At 50.0% G+C, this 14,778-nt stretch overlaps 3 protein-coding genes across 3 annotated transcripts; 2 read left to right on the top strand and 1 right to left on the bottom strand.

Moving 5' to 3' along the window:
* Positions 1-7: 7 nt before the first annotated feature.
* On the top strand, positions 8-3,542 carry BJY04DRAFT_136607 (beta-mannosidase mndA). Its single transcript, XM_073708603.1, has 5 exons — positions 8-540; positions 592-598; positions 650-730; positions 793-1,019; positions 1,073-3,542. Exons 1-5 carry the CDS (start codon positions 357-359, stop codon positions 3,355-3,357), a joined length of 2,784 nt encoding a protein of 927 aa, XP_073575435.1. The 5' UTR covers positions 8-356; the 3' UTR covers positions 3,358-3,542.
* Positions 3,543-4,694: 1,152 nt separating this feature from the next.
* Positions 4,695-5,700, top strand: BJY04DRAFT_180082 (RBP protein). The gene is made up of 2 exons (XM_073710004.1): positions 4,695-5,137; positions 5,205-5,700. Exons 1-2 carry the CDS (start codon positions 4,984-4,986, stop codon positions 5,456-5,458), a joined length of 408 nt encoding a protein of 135 aa, XP_073575434.1. The 5' UTR covers positions 4,695-4,983; the 3' UTR covers positions 5,459-5,700.
* Positions 5,701-6,382: 682 nt separating this feature from the next.
* Positions 6,383-8,426, bottom strand: BJY04DRAFT_214411 (uncharacterized protein; the record flags this gene model as incomplete). The annotated part of the gene is made up of 5 exons (XM_073715207.1): positions 6,383-6,757; positions 6,826-6,891; positions 6,945-7,392; positions 7,654-7,794; positions 7,858-8,426. 5 exons carry the CDS (start codon positions 8,424-8,426, stop codon positions 6,383-6,385), a joined length of 1,599 nt encoding a protein of 532 aa, XP_073575433.1.
* Between the last annotated feature and the right edge of the window lie 6,352 nt (positions 8,427-14,778).

The following is a 14,778-nucleotide window of genomic DNA, read 5'->3' as shown; positions in this document are numbered from 1 at the left end:
TCCCCACCCCAGCTTTTGTCGCCTTGTAGTTCGTCTTCTTCGATGCTGAAAGATATACAAAGCCTCAGCGTGCTCTATCAGTGGCTTTACCTGACGAACGAAAAGGCTGGTGGCGTGGAACTGTTCCTGACTCGTGATCCTGGGGGAATGCAACCGAATGGGCGCAACTATTCGTTGAGCTGCTGTTCGATGCAGGACCGGAGGTGACGCACATAAGCTTCCTGATGATCCTCCATTGCTTCCCCTCTTTCACCACGGCCATCCCTCCGCTTCCCACCACGACGATGTTGCCGTGCGTTGAGCGATAGTACATAATTCTTACTCAACGTCAACTACTCTGTGGAGGATACACCACAATGGACTTTCAAGGTCTAGCAGATCAGGCCATCTTGGTTCCTAATTTCGCAGTCAGCTCAAGCCCTCAGGTTTTCAATTTGGGCGGTGTTGGCTGGACTCTATCGAACCCTGGCTTGAACATCTCAGTCCCGGCGTCTATACCTTCCCAAGCACATCTGGATTTGTTCAACGCCGGCATAATTGGTACGCAGCGCCCCGTATGCTGGTCGTGAATTCCACTAACGTCAAGAACAGATGATCCGTAAGTAATAAAAGTTCTCAAGCAAGCAATTAGTCGCTCAGCCGTCTATAGCTACTATGGCCTGAACGAGATCAAGTATCGCTGGGTCGGAGAAGAGGACTGGACATATTCTAGTGAACCCATTCCCAATCTGTAAGACACCCACAGTCTTTGGCTCCAGCTTTCATAACAAAGTGGAGCCTAAATCTCAGTAGGCAGGAAGAGTTCGACTCTACTTGGCTTGTGTTTGAAGGCTTGGATACGTTTGCGACCATCTTTTTCTGCGGACAACTCGTCTCTTCCACAAACAACCAGTTTCGCCAGTACGCTTTCGATGTATCCTCTGTTCTGAAAGAGTGTAAGGAAGAGCCGGTATTGAATATTGACTTTGCGAGCGCCCCGAAAACCGTCAACGCAATTGCCGAAGATCCGAGCTCTCCAAGTACGTGTTGCTGACTCTTTCTCTTAGCTGAGAACACGAGCTGATGTGTTTAGAATGGCCCGTTCAGCTCACCTCCCAATACCCCAATCGCTGGTTTATGCGCAAGCAACAGTCCGATTTTGGCTGGGACTGGGGCCCTGCCTTTGCTCCCGCCGGCATTTGGAAACCGGCTTATATCGTTCAGCTTGAGAGTTCCGGAGATGCCCACGTTCTGAATTCGTACTTGGACATCTATAGACAGGGCCAAATTAACCATCTTCCCCCCGACCAATACCAGCCTTGGGTAGTCAATGCCAGCATTGACTTTCTGGGTAGGCTCCCAACGAGCCCAGGACTATCAGTCCAGGTTCAGAGCCTTGACTCGGGTGAAATTTTGGCCAAGCGAACTGTGGATGAGGTGACTGTGGCTGGATGCTCTGTTTCAGGTGTAACAGTCCTCGACAGCCTACTTCCAGAGCTGTGGTGGCCATCAGGCCTGGGTGATCAAACATTATACAACATCACAATAACCGCCTACGAGGGCTCCGAAGAAGTAGCTCGGGTAACTAAACAAGCTGGCTTTAGGACAATATTTCTCAACCAGCGCAACATCACAGAGAGCCAGCTAGCTCAAGGCATTGCGCCTGGCGCGAACTGGCATTTCGAGGTCAACGGAAAAGAGTTTTACGCCAAAGGATCTAACTTCATTCCACCTGATACATTCTGGCCTCGGGTTACCAAAGAAAAAATGGCTCGATTGTTTGATGCAGTCGTCGCTGGTAACCAGAATATGTTGCGGATCTGGTCTTCAGGTGCATACCTCCCTGACTTTATCTACGACTTGGCAGACGAAAGAGGCATCCTGTTGTGGAGTGAGTTCCAGTTCAGCGACGCTATGTACCCTGTGGACGACGACTTTCTTGATAATGTCGCTAAGGAAGTGGTACATAATGTACGACGGGTAAACCACCATCCCTCCCTCGCTCTCTGGGCCGGTGGGAACGAGATCGAGAGCCTGATGCTTTCACTTACAGAACAAGCCGACCCCAAAAACTTTCCGAAGTATCTCGCAGAGTACGAAAAGTTATACATCAGCCTCATTCTGCCCCTGGTGTACGAAAACACCCGCTCCATCTCGTACTCTCCCAGTAGCACCACTGAAGGATATACAAGTGTCAACCTCTCCGCCACTGTACCGATGACCCAGAGATACGAAAAGACTGAACCAGGATCCTACTATGGCGACACAGACTACTACAACTACGACACCAGCGTCTCTTTCGACTACTCCATCTACCCAGTCGGACGCTTTGCCAACGAGTTCGGATTCCACAGCATGCCCAGTTTGCAGACGTGGCAGCAAGCTGTTGACCCCGAAGACCTATATTTCAACAGCACCGTGGTCGTTACCCGTAATCGCCATTATCCATCCCCTGGATTCGGGCAAACGCATAACTCAGCCCGTGGCATGGCAGAGATGACACTTGGCGTTGAACGCTACTATCCCATTCCCGAGAAATCAGACTCCATTGCCAACTTTAGTGCCTGGTGTTATGCAACACAGCTCTTCCAGGCGGACTTCTATAAGTCCCAAATTCAGTTCTACCGCAGGGGTAGTGGAAGGCCAGAGAGACAGCTAGGCTCACTGTACTGGCAGCTTGAGGACCAGTGGCAAGCACCAACCTGGGCGGGAATCGAGTACGATGGTCGCTGGAAGGTGCTGCATTACATTGCTCGAGATATTTATGAACCTATCATTGTATCTCCGTTCTTCAACTACACCACGGGCGATCTGGAAATCTACGTTACATCAGACCTTTGGGAGTCCGCAACAGGCACTGTCGATCTGACATGGTTTACTCTTTCTGGACAACCCATCACGGATAACGCTGGCACACCGAGTACGCTCGAGTTTACAGTTGGGGCTATCAACACGACGAATCTCTACAGCACCAGCATGCACGATCTGAAGTTAGCGGACCTGAAAGATGCAATCCTCATCCTCTCCCTCTCCGGACAAGGCAGCCTCCCGAACTCCGAAGTAGTCACCTCATTCAGCCACGAAAACTACTTTACACCTGTATTTCCGAAGGATCTTGCGATACTAGACGCCGAGCTCGAGCTCACCTATGACTCCGAAACCGAAATATTCACCGTGGAAGCGAAATCCGGCGTGTCTCTATATACATGGCTCGACTACCCGGCCGGTCTGGTTGGCTATTTTGAGGAGAATGCATTCGTTCTTGTTCCGGGACAGAAGAAGGAAGTTCGGTTTGTGGTCCAGCAGGCTACTTCGGATGAGGAGTGGCAAAATGATGTTACTGTGAGGAGTTTGTGGGATCAAAAGGTAAGGGAGTAGGTTGTCAACCTAAGCTGAAGTCTGGCATTCCTCCGTCTGCAGATTTTGTATCTCGCATATGGCTAGCTAAATGTTGAAACGTGAAGAAAAGGAGGGAAAAGCGTACGCCCTGGTGTCCGGTTTGAGATATCAGCCAATAAGTAGCCGCTGTCAGCTTCCTTGACTTGTGAGGATCCATCTCCATCATCTTGCCTTTTGCTTTTGCTTAAGCTCTAGAACAGGACCTGTGCGCATCCTATGGTCTAACTATGGTATTCCAGGAAAACACCATATTCTGTCATTGACTGTTGCTGCTTTACTTGCATGGTAACTTATATACACTAGCACCCCGACTTGGCCGTCTAAAAAGAGGCACTGTTCTTGCTTGATAATGGTATTCCCCTTACCTTTCTTCTTCACAGATGATCCTGCCTGGGGTATTCTTGCTAGGCCTGAGCACAGGCAGTATTTAAATTCGGGAATGTACCAACACCATCCCCGATGCTGCCGCTCCTTCTACCTTGGTGCTTTGACCCTCGAACGCATTGATAGGACCTGGTTGGCGGATATTTTTTCCGCAGTGCAACGCTGAATACTGCTGCACAACTACATCATGCTGCATTTACTATCGAGTTTACGAACCACCCTTTTACCAATCCCGGTGGTTCTTCGCTATTGTGTGTGACAGATTTACTCATGGACTGCCGGGACTTCCAATGCAGCTGATGTGCACACTCAGGACCGTGTCGGGCAGGCGGGTTGGGCTCTTTGTATGGGCCCCGCCTTCGGTTCTAGTCCCCTTGCATGTCTTGCACGCTTGTAGGTAGTCCTCAGCCTGTGATCATACCTAGCTCTTGTGCTTTTTCTTTCGTTCGCCTTCTCTGCTTAGGAACAGTCTGAGAAAGGCCGTAAATCGCCCGGCACTCGGTGGTTTGACCACTTGCTGAGAGTCGAGGATCGTCGTACATTAGAGCTCTCTGGCGCCCTGGGCCAGGTTATAATCAAAATGCAGGGATATTTAACCCTGAGGCGGGGCTTCCAAGGCATACAATTTTACATGCAGCTTTTGTGACGAGGTGGCTGGCCTGCCTCTATATATGGGCTGATTTGCACATATTGCTTTTGCTGGTGGGCAAATCCTGTGCGGAGTACTGCAAGCAGTAGCTATTATGGTGAAGCTTACAAGTACAGATCTTCATCCTAATGCTACTGAGCGCAGAATTCGGCGAGGGGTTGAGTTTTGCTCTAAAGCTCCGTCCTGAAGCTGGACCTGGGGCTGTACTTGGGTGGGCGTGGAAGGGTTTAGGACCAATAACTTAGGACAGATTCTGTTAGTTTTGGCGTGTGAACCGGATAAGCTTTTGTGTCCGCATCTGAAGTGGTCTGACCTGTGAGCGAACCCATCTACTCGAGCTGCCAGTCATGACGTGCTCGCTAGCACCTGGTTGGACTTACTCCTAGAAGCAATTCAGATCAGACCAGAACGATCTACACCATACGGAATGCGCGGAACTGGCTGAATAGACCAGTAGAGGTAGGGTGAACCATTGATCTGTGAGTCAGGGCTCTGACTTCTTTCCATAACCCTCAACACTCAGCACATAGCTTTCATATCTCCATCTTCTAGTCCAACACCCAAGTTAAGCAATGGATCCCGTCCAAGTCCTTCCAGCCCACGACCTCCCCATGGACGTCCCCAGCCCCTCGGAAGTGATTACCAGCGAGGACGGCGACAAGGCCTACCGCTGGCTCCTGACCGAGACCGAGCGTGCCCACATCGCCGAAATGCTCGGTGTCCCTGGTTAGACCCCCGTGGCTGATTCTTATTGTATTTGTTTTCACTTTATACTGATAGGCCCCACCCATAGCATCCGAGATCACGCGCACCGGAAATCTCATGATGGAGGACCGTGAGGTCTGCTCTTGCTGCGGGAAGCACTCCGGTCTAGATGACCTCGTCCACAACGCCTTCTACATTGGCATCCACAACAAGGATTTCATGCTTGATATCCTGAACAATGGACCCACGGGCCCGAGCCCCGGCCATTCGCTTTACTGCTCGCGCTGCACCTCCAAGTTCCAGATGGTTGCAATTTGGGCGTCCAAGCCCTTCCCTTGGTAAATTCGCTTTATCCTGTGGACTTGAGTTTCCTTTTGGTGCTCGTTCACTCTTTATCACTCGTTTACATGACCGCTGAGCTATTGTCGGGGATCCCTATAGGCTAAGTGGCAGCGGGGTCTCTCTTTTCGTTTGAGCTCTCTGCATTCCCCAATTCATCATATGTCATACTACGGCCCTGTACCGACGCCGTTTGGCACTGGAGGCGCAAGATGGGTTGGAAACAGCGTTATTAAGGACCTAGCAATGGAATTTACTCCACTATGCCTGCAGCCGCATATATAAAGGGGCAATTTTGTAATTTGCTAGGGACGAGGGCACTGATTCTTCTCGTTATACGCCCTAAGATACAAAGAAACAAGCCCGCGGATGAAAGTATTATTCCAGTCCCGCCGTCAGGGCTGATGCTATGCTGTCCCCGCTTAGGATTCTACCAAGAAACCCCATGCTAATCCTGTAGTCTATTCCTCTATACTCTTCATAAATTTGCTGCCTTATCATCCAACGTCTCAGTTCACAAATAGCAGTCGTCATCACCCTAGTCACAGTGGCGGAGGATGTGTCTGAGAGGAAGCTGCTACTGCTTGAGCAACCTGACTCCACTGCACCAAATAAGTATAATGGAAGCTCGTGAGATCTTCCAGAACTGGTAACTAGTGGGCAGGCGTTTTACGGGCTTGAAACCTGTTGCTTGTATTCTAGGCCTTGATAGTGGAATCTACAAGGCTCACCATTGAGGCAATCTAGAACTGAAGCCAACCATGCCCCATCAGGGATATTTCGTACGGCGATACCATCAAGGGGGTTGGGTATGCGGATAAGGAGGACGAGGAGTCTCGGACAAGGTTACCGTCTACTCGCTAGCCTTTCAGGTACAATCGCAAGTGTTGAATAAAGGAATATAGCTGAAGGACAAAGAAAGAAACACTACATGGTATATTTAGCTAACAGAGCATCGATCATGTCGTGTGCTTCATCGGTCATAACAAAGGCCTCAGTATATTCGCCTTCATCGCTTTCTTCCTCTTGCTTCTTTTCCTCCTTCTTTTCTTGCTTATATATCTTGTGTTCTTCCTTCACGCCCATTGATTGTCGAATCTTCGAGACGAACCGACTGGTGAACCCGAACGAGCGCCTGAGATGCATCAGATCCTTCTTCCGGTCGTTAACCTTCAATTCAATTAGAGCGCTTGGGCTCTGTGCCTTGAGTTTGCCCTCCCGGAGTTGTCGGGTATGATCAAACAGCTCTTCTTGAAGGTCTTCCGGAATCCATGTCTTGATTATGATGTAGTTGCCATCAGTCTTTCTGGAGTAAGCATTGCATCTAAAATGTGGTAACTCGTAAAGTCCAAGGTTTCAGCTATGCATACCTCGTCCCAATCCCACGGAAGCTGATATGCTATTAGTGTATCCGGAAGGAGGTGCTTTCGATGAACCTGGTTATGCTTGTGTCAGCGCAATTGAAGCAGGAAAAGCTGTTCCATCTTACTTTTATCCACGTTGCTTTGTTTTGTGCTTGCTCTGAACTCTTCTCGGACCGTGAAGCCCATCGAGGGACGCCGCTCAGGATCAACGTTAGGGTTCTGGCCTTGATATGTTCAACGCCTTGGATGAGGGTATGATAGTCGCCGAGCTGGATCCACTCCAGCCTCCATCCGTGCAGAATGTCCCAACCTTTTTCAGCGAACCAGGATTCTAGCACTTCGCTTTCATCCAATTCCAGGGCATCCAGCTGGTCAAACACGGTCGTGTTTGATGACTCCTTGCACTCCTGGAGCTTGGATTGGACCATCGAATCTGGGAGGTTGAGAGTGCAGCTATCGTAGACGATCTTGAACTGGCGGTTTGCAACGACTGCTTTCGGGGAGAAGCGTTGAATGGTGAGGACGTGCGATGGTGAAGGAGTATAGACACGAGTGGCAGCGGGCGATGGATATCTGGATGGAGGTATCTTAGCATAAACCATCACTCTCGTCGAATTGTTCTGCTAGACATAATCCCACCTCTTGCGTCGATTATATGCTCGACTAAAGGCCGGTTCCTTGTCCCTTGGATAGAGTCAGTGTCTGGTGTCACTGTGCCTCGTGGAAACCATGCCTGGGCAAATCATCGTAGTTATCTAGGCTCGACACTCGGTTTCTGCTGTGTGCGTTTAGTCTCTACCAAGTGCATTCATAGTCACACCAGGAACGACATACATTCGAGTCCTTTGCGCTGTTTTCTGTGCTTCAGTGTCGTCTTGGGCTTTCTGCGCCGCAACGATAGACCGGACTAGCAACTCCTGATCCTCTCTGGAATACGCAACAATCTTCGTGCTGCGCTGAATATCCTCGCCATACCTGGTGGTGTTAGCAGACAATATTCTAGACATCCTACAGCAAAATCATTGAGAGTGATCTCACTGCTCCAGCATTCGTCTCGAATAAGCCAGCATAGCGACCTGAAGCATCAGCATCAACGTCCCCTTGACATTCCTGAGCTCACTTCGCATCATGTCTATCTCCGGAACAAGGAACGGCCATTTGAGCACCTCCGCACGACTGAGCTTGACCTTGCTCGATGACGTCGCGGCCGTCGAGTCCGTATGCAGCAACTCCTTGCTGGCTTTACGCAGGGAACGGCTGAGAGAGTCAAAAATCTCTTCACATTTCCTCACCAAGTCCATGACCGTTTTCAGCCCGGTTTCGTTGAAAACACCCTGTTTTGCTGATCCTGTAGTCTTGGTATCGCCCGCAGGCTTGCTATCACCATCGTTTAATCCATGGGAGGGCTTAGTCCCATCTCCATTCCCCTTGACCAACTCACCCAGTTGCTGTAGAATACTAGCGTTGAGCGACACTTCCTCCGCGACGATGGTAATCTGCTCCGCCGCTGTCTTGATCTGTCCTGCGAAAGTCACGAGCTTCACAGAGCATTGCACCCCCGCCGCGGCGACTGCGAGGATGGCAGAGGCGGCTCCGATGGCTTCCATTGTCCAAAAATCGAAGTACGCACTCGCTTCAGATGACTGGAAGAGCAGGTGATGCTGGAGCGGGGTACCGTCTAACAGCTAGGCAAAAATGAGATCTGATGCACCCTCTCGTGACGAATGGCATGTGGTAGGCCACACCAACCTGGCTGTGTTACCATCTGGCATGCAGGTTAGCCTCAGACGCCAGTGGCAGCTTTGGGATACAATGCTCAGATGAAAATGCCTTTGGGTTTGGCGGCATATTTAAGCTGAAGACGCCAAAGATCTGGCAAAAATGGTTCGTATTCCCGGCTGATATGTGTGGTTGCTACGGTTGATCTACAAGCCCTAACTGGGGATGACCGGACCTAGCGCAAGTTCGCAAGAAGATTCAGATTTCGACTTGAGCATTTACAAGTATACAAGGTTCTCTGTAGCAAGCTACGAATACAGCATTTACTGGCCTTTCGAAATGCAACCTTGCTATTATGCCACTCCCCTATATTAGGTTGAAACCATAAAGGAACACAGAGAAATATGTACCACGATATGTTCGTTCCTAGGCCTTGAGATATCAAGAACCGCATGTAAAGAAATAACCCAGAGAACCCTAGCATGGGACAGCGCGACCTTTGAGCATATCCAACCCCCAGAAAGGCAACATCACACTGCGGGCACCCACGCCTACATGGAGTAGTCTTTTTCGGCGTGGATGGCATCCATCCGGACGCTGTCGTATATTAGACCCTTAGAGAGGCATTAAGTCCCATGGCTTGCCCTTAGTCCTAGACATAAATGGATACCGTAACAAGGCCGCTCTCGCAGGCTCACGATCCGTGCCTCGAAGAGACTCGGGACGGGCTCGCAGGTTGTGAGTAGAGGCGTGGGGCTGGGAGAGAAACAGCAAGGTTGGAGCCTTATCAGGTACTCCTCTCGATAGTTCTGACGGATGCAGAACAGAGTCGTCTTAGTTGAGTATAGAAGGCGATAGCGTGATCATGGATGAATATGCGGCCGGGGTCGAGGCTGCATTACAGTTTCCGCATGTGAACATGAACAATGTGGGCTGATTATTTGTATCTGCACCTTCACAGACGTTGAGTATCTTGTCTAGCCTTGACCGTATGAAGGCCAACTCCTTCTCGCATTGGACCTTCAGGGGAGTAATGCCGCACGATCTTTATATGACTTTCTGGACCGTTGTTCGCTGCGTGTTGCACATGTTCTTCCCTCCTCGATGAAGGCCAATCATATGCCACTCGGCTTGAACTGTCCCATGCCGTTGCAACGTGAACTTCTTCAGGTTCTCCTGGTCAATCCTCCTTTTGTGAGTTACCTCGATTCAAGCGAAGTTCCTAGACCATCATGGTCTTTTATGTCTCCGTATGGTTCATGAGGACAGAGCCTCCTATGCACAAACATGTAGCGTTTGAATCGGCTCATACTTTGCCGCTACGGCCTGGGAAATCCAGAGGAAAAGGGCGCTGACTGCGAGTCTCTAGCGGTTCATGGCCTAGTGAAAAGGCCATTGCTCCGGATATTGTGCCCGATCACAAGTCCTCAAGAGCGGGGTTAAGACATGAATTGACAATGCCGATCATTAGTTGAGCTAAGCGTGATGAGGCCCCTCGTAGTATTTGTCTGGGTCAGGCGAGCCAGCCTACTAGCGCTGAGGAATTCCCTTCATCATTGTTTCATGCCAGTCCAACTTCTTGATCTTCAACGAAGTGACCCCCTGAACATATTGATCTTATGGTTCTGAAGGAGCTCGGTGCGTACCAACCAGCCTGCACCGCGGGGCGTAACGATTGGCCGCCGAGATTTCGCCGCGTCTTGGTCAATTAGGAGGTACATTCTGGCGGTTATATCACAAACCCTCCTCAGCGTCGAAGTCGCGTTATAGAAGAAGACGCATGGACGATCGTCAGTTTGACTTCGTCATCTGCAAAAGAACGCTATAGAGCTTTGACTCTTTGTCCAGACAGTCTGGCTTTTGCCTTGCTCATTGCCTGCAGACCCTTTTTCTTCGCCTCAGCCCACACAAGGTTTGTCTTTGTTCTCCAAATAAAGCAATGTGTATGCAGGACAGCCATGGATAGTTATGACTGGCTAGCAACTGTCACATCGATGGAGAGATATGTCTCGGAGGCGCAAAGAACACAACTCATGGGATCTATCAACACTCTACTGTCGGTGGAATCTGCGTATCCGTGTCATTTAGTAACCTACAAAGCCGGCCGGCGACCTCTCATGGGTGTTGTCAACCAGGCGGATTTATGTAGCAGGGTAAGCCCCGCCTGAACGTCTAACCTATCTTGTTTTCTTAGCCCAAAGGTCCTTGTAAAATGTCAGAACCATGATCTTAGTAGTATCTATGGTCTGGTTGGCACACGTGCTGTATAAAGCAGCGATATTGATCAGGCGCACCCTGTAAGCTTATTTGGCCCTTTCCAGTATCTCTCTGGTGGCTGCTCGGGACATTTTCGTTGTCATACGAGACCATTAATGGTCGGTAGACGGTTGATCCCTATATTACTTGGCGCGAGCTGATAGAGGAAGCGCCACTTTGACTTCATGTTTATAGGTGTTGGTCGCCAGGGAAGCATTTCATCAAGTCATCCCATGCGTCGTCGTTGTAATCTGTTTGACCTACGACGGCCCTTCTTTAAGATGGAAACGACCACGATATCCATGCTGTAAGCAGTCAGGACGCGGCACATGGTGGTGAAGTTTTGTCTTTTCCCATATTGCTTTTGTCTCTCCATCACACTGGCTACCTGCGCAGCGTCCGATACATATTGGTAGTTCTCTTGCTCAAGTAATAAAGATTTTGATGGAACATGGCTGATAAGCAGCCCTACGCGTGGATTAGCCACTCGGCTGCGTTGGCAGGGTATTTCATCAAGGTTAATGCCAGAAACAAGAGGGGGTTCATATTGACTATATGCTCATGACGTTGACAGGCAGGGTCTGCGCGAAGGCGAGCTGCTGCTCGCGCCTTGGGTGCTTGAAGAGCCCTAAATCGTGTGGGTCGAATGCACCCGGTGTGAAGATCACGATACTAGCATTAGCGGCGATGCTCTAGAGGTCGCCTTGGAAAAGGGTGAATTAGTTAAGCTATTGTTTCACATGGGTATACTCCGCCTGTATGTTGAGTGCTTGAAAGTCGACTTCAGTGTAGAGCCGGTCCTTAGACCAGATGCTGGGCAGCAGCAGCGAGGCGGGCCTCGAATCTCCTGATTCTGTGAATCAATGGTGGCCTCTGGCACTTGAATGTGCTTGCTTCTTTTTTCTTTTGAAGTTTTTGGTGCCATCTATATATGTGGTTAGCTGAGTCTTTAAAAAGATAATATCACCTCCAAGCGCCGCCTGAAACGCTTCAGTTTATCGAATTGATCAAGTCATGACCCTCATTCAAGATTGCACGCTCAGAACTCCGAACCTTAATGGAAATGGGTGCCACGGAACCAAGACGGTGAGCGATTATCTGAAAGGAAAGGGACCATACAGCGCAGGGGCTTGATGCATAATTGAACGGGTAATGAAACGGCACGCTACAGCGGGGCCTCAGATTTCTGACGGGAAGTAATGCAAGGGGTATCTGTTTTCTGGATTCTAAGGTAAAGGGGTACCGGCCCAGCGATATATGGGACGATTTCCATAGTCAGTCTTTATCTGCTGGTAACAAGTTCGCACGGTTCCTTTCTATCCTCTGTATGGAATAGCCCATTCTGGAGAGAGCGCAATGCACGAGAGGCAACGGCTTTGATCTTGTGCCTGTTCCAACCTGGTCGTTTGACGACCCAAAGAGCGTGCCGGGCCCGAGTTCTTATACTACTCCTGCTAAAAGCCCGACTGGGCAGGGCTGGATCTGTCCCTGTCCCGGCTATATCCGAATCCCACGCTGCCACCTACAGCCAAAGACTGGTCTGCAGGCCTTTTCGACACGGAATGGATGTATTGCGCTGGTTAGAATTATCACAGAGTGCTGCGGAATGGATCAACCACGATAGATGTATTGTCGGCGCCTAATTTGTTCGTGTTCATGAACGGGGTCTCTGTGTGTAGCATGCGTTGAAGAAGAGCCGTCGAATACTGAAGACTCGGAACCTAGATAGTAAATGGCATCTCGCGGCCAGTTTAGTAGCGCAGTCAATTAGCTCGCTCAACAGAATGAGTTGGTTAGTCCTGGGATGAGACAGGACGTGTTCTAAACTGGCTCAGGCTCGGGCTTGTCAATCTGGCTTCCCGGAGTAGGTAGCATTGGTTGATCGGTTTCTCAGACAGGAATAAGCATAGGCGAATTGTGAACCCACAAGTAAACTGGTATCTTGATCACGTTCCTGCACTAGGAGGTTGAGGCTGGAAACACCCGGGCAACAAGGCAGTCAGTTTCCAACTCTTCAAGACGGAGCTGCTGGGCATCTAAAAGCCTGACCATGAGCACCCCATTGGGGATGATCTTTGAACTCCGGACGACCAGGGCAGGCAATACAGATGCGTGTTCTGTAGTTGTGGATTCTCCTGAATTGAGCGACTGTTTACGTTTGGAAACAAGCCGCTCAAAAGTCCATATAAGGCCTCCGCCGTCGGCTGGTTCTCTCGCGTTGGTCAGGGACGCCGCGGCGACTAGCTATGCGCATTGGCCTTAGTAGACTATCCTATACTAAGCATATGCCAGCCAGCCTGGTGGCTCGTGTAATAGATGGCAAAGAGCTTCTCATCAAGAGGAAATGGCGCGAGGGCCGGAGAGCAGCAGCAATCTGTCGAATCAATTTCTCAAGAACATTGAAATCTGCTACCTGGTAGAATGTCTAGAAGGGCACTGAACCTCTAGCGCGTCGACGTCCACAGATTCAACAGGGTCCATTGGTGAGGCTTCTTTGGTTCAAGTAGGGCCAGGCCCTCTCTCAAGTGTTGCAAGAGCTCCGTGACTTGGGCATTGCCTGTGTCGTTGACGGTGAGAACAGAGGTTGGGTCTATAAGCTTCTTCAGCTGTCTCGACACTGTGTGCAAGCTCCACCTGCGTTGACTTCCCCGACATCACACGGATATCCGACTGGAAGGCAAGTGTAACAGCAGGATTAGTGCCTCCGCCCGCGCTGGTTGATAGACCCGTATACCCAAGACATATGCGTTACGAGAACAATTTTGAAGATTGAACCACAGAACCTGACTATTATATGCTTGATTGGCCCATTTCATGGTCTCTGTGAAGCTGATGAAGGAAGCACGAGTCACGATATTGATTTCTTAACCCGGAAGGGAATGCTCTATGATTACAAGTATATGGCTGGTAGCTATTACCCTTAGTCCGCCGTCTGCCCTCCTCTGTGATGCGGTCTCGCTTTCTTTTCTGTTGATCGACCTTGCCCTTTAAGTCTGCTATGATCTTAAAATCATCCCAAACATCCTGTGGGACCGAAAGCACTGGGCTCCCTCCTAGGGGTATATCTATGCGAGTCGCGTTCTGGACTGATATAGCGGAACTCTTTGACGTCAAAAATGTTAGTTCGTACGGCTATCGACACCAAATGACAACGAGATGCAGGCGCTAAGGTACTCACAGGCCATATTCAAAAGCGATGCGAAGATATGCTTCTCCCGCAGTAGTGTTTTCTGCTTGCCTGTCGAAATTTGGCTTTCGAACGGACATGGTTAAAAGTCCATTCCATACCGTTCGCTTTCACTAGACTGGACACTTTCTTTAGACAACAAATCAGAGCTGCTTCGACAGTTGTTTTATCCTCGGCGTCTGCCGGGAAGTGTCCCGTGTCCCTATCGACATATAGAGCGCCAGGGCCCTCACTATTCTCAGCCATACCATCATCGTCGAGCTCGTCCTCTCCTTCGTGCTCGTCCTCTCCGGTAGACAAGGGAGACTTAGGTCTGATCCTTGGGGTCAATGGGGTGGCAGGTGTAGTCTGCCTGCTCAAGCTCCTCCTCAAGGTAGATTCCTCATCGAATTCTTGTCTAGTGGTGTCAGGCACCGGTGAGGGGAGACCAGATCTAGTGCGGTTGGGCACTGGCGAAGGGAGAATAACTGATCTTCGGACTAGCTTAAGGCTATCTCCCGAGTCCACCACAACGTTGAATGGGCCGTAAGGCTGTTGATATTCAGCTCCGATCCTCCGAGGAAGTTGGATCAAGTTGGGCTCTATGAACAACTGACCATAGGGATTGGTAGGGAAAAGCTTTGTCATTTGGGCTTCAAAGCTTTTCCCGGATGCCGCTGAGTCTTCTTTGTAGGAAAGATTGTTATTATCTTAGAACAATCTCTTCAACTTATCAAGCTGTTCCTGTCCTCTTAAGTTCAGAGGGTCTCACCGGCGTGCGTAATGGGCAATTATTGGCTGATAATCCTTGCGACAGT

Source organism: Aspergillus karnatakaensis (assembly GCF_047715665.1).
Source record: "Aspergillus karnatakaensis strain CBS 102800 unplaced genomic scaffold BJY04scaffold_6, whole genome shotgun sequence".
NCBI lineage: Eukaryota > Fungi > Ascomycota > Eurotiomycetes > Eurotiales > Aspergillaceae > Aspergillus > Aspergillus karnatakaensis.
Note: the sequence above shows the minus strand (reverse complement) of the source record. Positions and strands in the feature narration are given on the sequence as shown.

What these genes read in the sequence shown, in the direction of transcription:
- BJY04DRAFT_180082 (XM_073710004.1), top strand. Translation starts at nt 4,984, where the DNA reads ATGGATCCCGTCCAAGTCCTTCCAGCCCACGACCTCCCCATGGACGTC. An exon ending in CGAAATGCTCGGTGTCCCTG is followed by an intron (nt 5,138 to 5,204) that starts GTTAGACCCCCG and finishes CCCCACCCATAG; the next exon opens with CATCCGAGATCACGCGCACC.
- BJY04DRAFT_136607 (XM_073708603.1), top strand. Translation starts at nt 357, where the DNA reads ATGGACTTTCAAGGTCTAGCAGATCAGGCCATCTTGGTTCCTAATTTC. An exon ending in AGTGAACCCATTCCCAATCT is followed by an intron (nt 731 to 792) that starts GTAAGACACCCA and finishes AAATCTCAGTAG; the next exon opens with GCAGGAAGAGTTCGACTCTA. An exon ending in CGAAGATCCGAGCTCTCCAA is followed by an intron (nt 1,020 to 1,072) that starts GTACGTGTTGCT and finishes TGATGTGTTTAG; the next exon opens with AATGGCCCGTTCAGCTCACC.